Below are 3,964 nucleotides of genomic sequence, written 5' to 3'. Positions count from 1 at the left end.
CAAAAATTCAGATTTTTGCACCATTTTTGGGTTTTTTTTCCCCAAAATTCAGTTTCCCACCCCACCCAAAATTCCCAACCCAGAATTCCCCAAAAATTCCCATTTTTCCAATTATTTTTTGTGGTTTTTTTGGTGGAATTAATCCCAAAAATTCCCAAATTTTGGACCCTTTTTTTTGGGGTTTTTAGGCCGAATTCAGCTGCCCCCCCCCACCCAAACCACTCCTGGAATTAATCCCAAAAATTCCCAAATTTTGGACCCTTTTTTTTGGGGTTTTTAGGCCAAATTCAGCTGCCCCCCCCCACCCAAACCACTCCGGCTTCTCGTTGGCTGAGGGGGCAAAAAAATGGGAAAAATTGGGAAAAAATTCCCAGAATTGCAGCTTCACACCTCACCCAAAATTGCCAACCCAAAATTCCCAAAAATTCCCAAAAATCCCCAAATTCCTGACATGTTTTGAGCCATTTTTGGTGGAATTATTCCTCAAAAATTCAGATTTTTGCACCATTTTTGGACCAAATTATTGCCAAAAATTCACATTTTTTTCAGCGTTTTTTGACCAAATTATCTCCAAAAATTCAGATTTTTTGAGCATTTTTTGACAAAATTATTCCCAAAAATTCAATTTTTCCACCATTTTTAGACCAAATTATTCCCAAAAATTCGGATTTTTTGCACCATTTTTTGAGCATTTTTGGACAGAATTATTCCCAAAAATTCAGATTTTTTTCACCATTTTTTGATTAAATTATTGCCAAAAATTCAGATTTTTTGAGCATTTTTGGACCAAATTATTGCCAAAAATTCAGATTTTTTGACCATTTTTTGATTAAATTATTGCCAAAAATTCAGATTTTTTGAGCATTTTTGGACAAAATTATTCCCAAAAATTCCTATTTTTTCACCATTTTTTTACCAAATCATTCCCAAAAATTCAGATTTTTGCCCCGTTTTTTTTTTGTATTTTCCAGAATTAATTTCCCCACCCCACCCAACATCCCCAACCCCAAAATTGCCCAAAATTCCCGAATTCCCAACCCTTTTTTGGGGGTTTTTTGGCCGAGTTCAGCTGCCCAACCCATCCCAAATTCCCAACCCCAAAATTCCCAAAAATCCCAAAAATTCTGGACCATTTTTGGGGGTTTTTGGATCAATTAAATCCTAAAAAAATCCAAAATCTGGACCCTTTTTTTAGCATTTTTGGACAAAATTATTCCCAAAAATTCAGATTTTTGCACCATTTTTGACCAAAATATTCCCAAAAATCCCCACCCAACATCCCCAACCCCAAAATTGCCCAAAATTCCCAAATTCCCAACCCTTTTTTGGGGGTTTTTTGGCCGAGTTCAGCTGCCCAACCCATCCCAAATTCCCAACCCCAAAATTCCCAAAAATCCCAAGAATTCTGGACCGTTTTTGGGGTTTTTTTTGATTAATTAAATCCCAAAAAATTCCAAAATCTGGACCCTTTTTTTAGCATTTTTGGACAAAATTATTCCCAAAAATTCAGATTTTTGCACCATTTTTGACCAAAATATTCCCAAAAATTCAGATTTTTGCACCGGTTTCTTCCTCAGGCACGACAGCACGTATCTCTCGAGCTCCCTGAGCGTGCTGGCCTTGAGCGTCTCGAAGTCGATCTCGATCTCCTCGGGGTTGGAGTCGCGCAGCGAGGGCTCGCGGGACTGGATGATGTGCACGACCCTGCCCAGCTTCTCCCCGGGCAGCTTGTTGATGTCCAGGCTCAGCTGGCGCTTCTCGTCGTAGCTCATGGGCTTGGACTCCTCCTCCTCCTCGGAGTCCAGCAGCGAGGAAGGAGCGGCGGGCAGCGGCGCCTTCGACGATTTCTTCGAGGGTCTGCGGAGGACGGAGAGAAAATTGGGAAGTCCGTTTATTCCCAGAGTTTTAGGGATTTTTTCCTGATTTTTGGGGCATTTTTTCCTAATTTTTTACTGATTTTTCCTGATTTTTTAGGGATTTTTTTCCTAATTTTTTAGTGATTTTTCCTGATTTTTTGGGGAATTTTTTCCTAATTTTTGGTGGTTTTTTCCCTGATTTTTTGGCTATTTTTTCCTAATGTTTTCTGATTTTTCCCTTATTTTTTTCTGATTTTTTGGGATTTTTTCCTATTTTTTTTGGGATTTTTTCCTAATTTTTCCTGATTTTTTGGCTATTTTTTTCCTAATTTTTTACTATTTTTTCCTTATTTTTTCCTAAATTTTTTGGAATTTTTTCCTAATTTTTGGGGATTTTTTTCCTAATTTTTGGGGATTTTTTTCCTGATTTTTTGGGGATTTTTTCCTAATTTTTGGCTATTTTTTCCTAATGTTTTAGTGATTTTATCCTGATTTTTTGGCTATTTTTTCCTGATTTTTTCCTAATTTTTCCTGATTTTTTGGTGATTTTTTCCTAATTTTTGGTGATTTTTTCCTAATGTTTTAGTGATTTTATCCTGATTTTTTGGCTATTTTTTCCTGATTTTTGGGGGATTTTTTCCTAATTTTTGAAGATTTTTTGGCGATTTTTTCCTAATTTTTTCCTAATTTTTCCTGATTTTTTGGTGATTTTTTCCTAATTTTTGGTGATTTTTTCCTAATGTTTTAGTGATTTTATCCTGATTTTTTGGCTATTTTTTCCTAATTTTTGGGGGATTTTTTCCTAATTTTTGAAGATTTTTTGGCGATTTTTTCCTAATTTTTTTATCCTGATTTTTTGGCTATTTTTCCTAATTTCTTGGGGATTTTATCCTGATTTTTGGGGAGTTTTACCTGATTTTTTAGTGATTTTATCCTGATTTTTTGTGGATTTTTTCCTGATAGTTTAGTGATTTTATCCTGATTTTTAGGCTATTTTTCCCTAATGTTTTAGTGATTTTATCCTGATTTTTTGGGGATTTTCCCTAATTTTTTACTAATTTTTCCTGATTTTTGGGGGATTTTTTCCTAATTTTTTGGGGATTTTTTCCTAATTTTTGGAGATTTTTTGGGGATTTTTTCCTAATTTTTTCCTAATTTTTCCTGATTTTTTGGTGATTTTTTCCTAATTTTTGGTGATTTTTCCCTAATTTTTTAGTGATTTTATCCTGATTTTTTGGGGATTTTTCCTAATTTTTTTACTAATTTTTCCTGATTTTTTTGGGATTTTTTCCTAATTTTTTGGGATTTTTTTCCTAAATTTTGGTGATTTTTTTCTAATGTTTTAGTGATTTTATCCTGATTTTTTGGCTATTTTTTCCTGATGTTTTGGCTATGTTTTCCTGATTTTTTGGGAATTTTTTCCTAATTTTTGGGGATTTTCCTCCTAATTTTTGGGGATATTTTCCTGATTTTTTGGGGATTTTTTCCTAATTTTTGGGGATATTTTCCTGATTTTTTGGGGATTTTTTCCTAATTTTTGGGGATATTTTCCTGATTTTTTGGGGATTTTTTCCTAATTTTTGGGGATATTTTCCTGATTTTTTGGGGATTTTTTCCTAATTTTTGGGGATATTTTCCTGATTTTTTGGGGATTTTTTCCTAATTTTTGGGGATATTTTCCTGATTTTTTGGGGATTTTTTCCTAATTTTTGGGGATATTTTCCTGATTTTTTGGGGATTTTTTCCTAATTTTTGGGGATATTTTCCTGATTTTTTGGGGATTTTTTCCTAATTTTTGGGGATATTTTCCTGATTTTTTGGGGATTTTTTCCTAATTTTTGGGGATATTTTCCTGATTTTTTGGGGATTTTTTCCTAATTTTTGGGGATATTTTCCTGATTTTTTGGGGATTTTTTCCTAATTTTTTACTCATTTTTTCCTGATTTTTTGGGGATTTTTTCCTGATTTCTTGGGGATTTTTTCATACTTTTGGGCGATTTTTTCCTTGATTTTTGGGCTATTTCTTCCTAATTTTTGGGGATTTTTCCTGAATTTTTAGCAATTTTTCCTGATTTTTTGGCGATTTTTTCCTGATTTTTGGGGATTTT

The 3,964-nt window shown here is 33.7% G+C and overlaps 1 protein-coding gene across 1 annotated transcript; it reads right to left on the bottom strand.

Annotated features, from left to right (window-relative positions):
* Window positions 1–1,436: 1,436 nt before the first annotated feature.
* LOC121332628 (bromodomain-containing protein 2-like) lies at window positions 1,437–1,934 on the bottom strand (the record flags this gene model as incomplete). The annotated part of the gene is made up of 2 exons (XM_041398261.1): window positions 1,437–1,467; window positions 1,561–1,934. Coding segments are annotated over 2 exons (405 nt in total), but the record flags the coding sequence as incomplete, so codon positions are not given.
* Between the last annotated feature and the right edge of the window lie 2,030 nt (window positions 1,935–3,964).

The sequence above is a fragment of the Onychostruthus taczanowskii genome, unplaced genomic scaffold (genome assembly GCF_017590055.1).
Source record: "Onychostruthus taczanowskii isolate IOZ18803 unplaced genomic scaffold, ASM1759005v1 scaffold1423, whole genome shotgun sequence".
Lineage (NCBI taxonomy): Eukaryota > Metazoa > Chordata > Aves > Passeriformes > Passeridae > Onychostruthus > Onychostruthus taczanowskii.
This window is presented reverse-complemented; position numbering and strand designations above follow the sequence as displayed.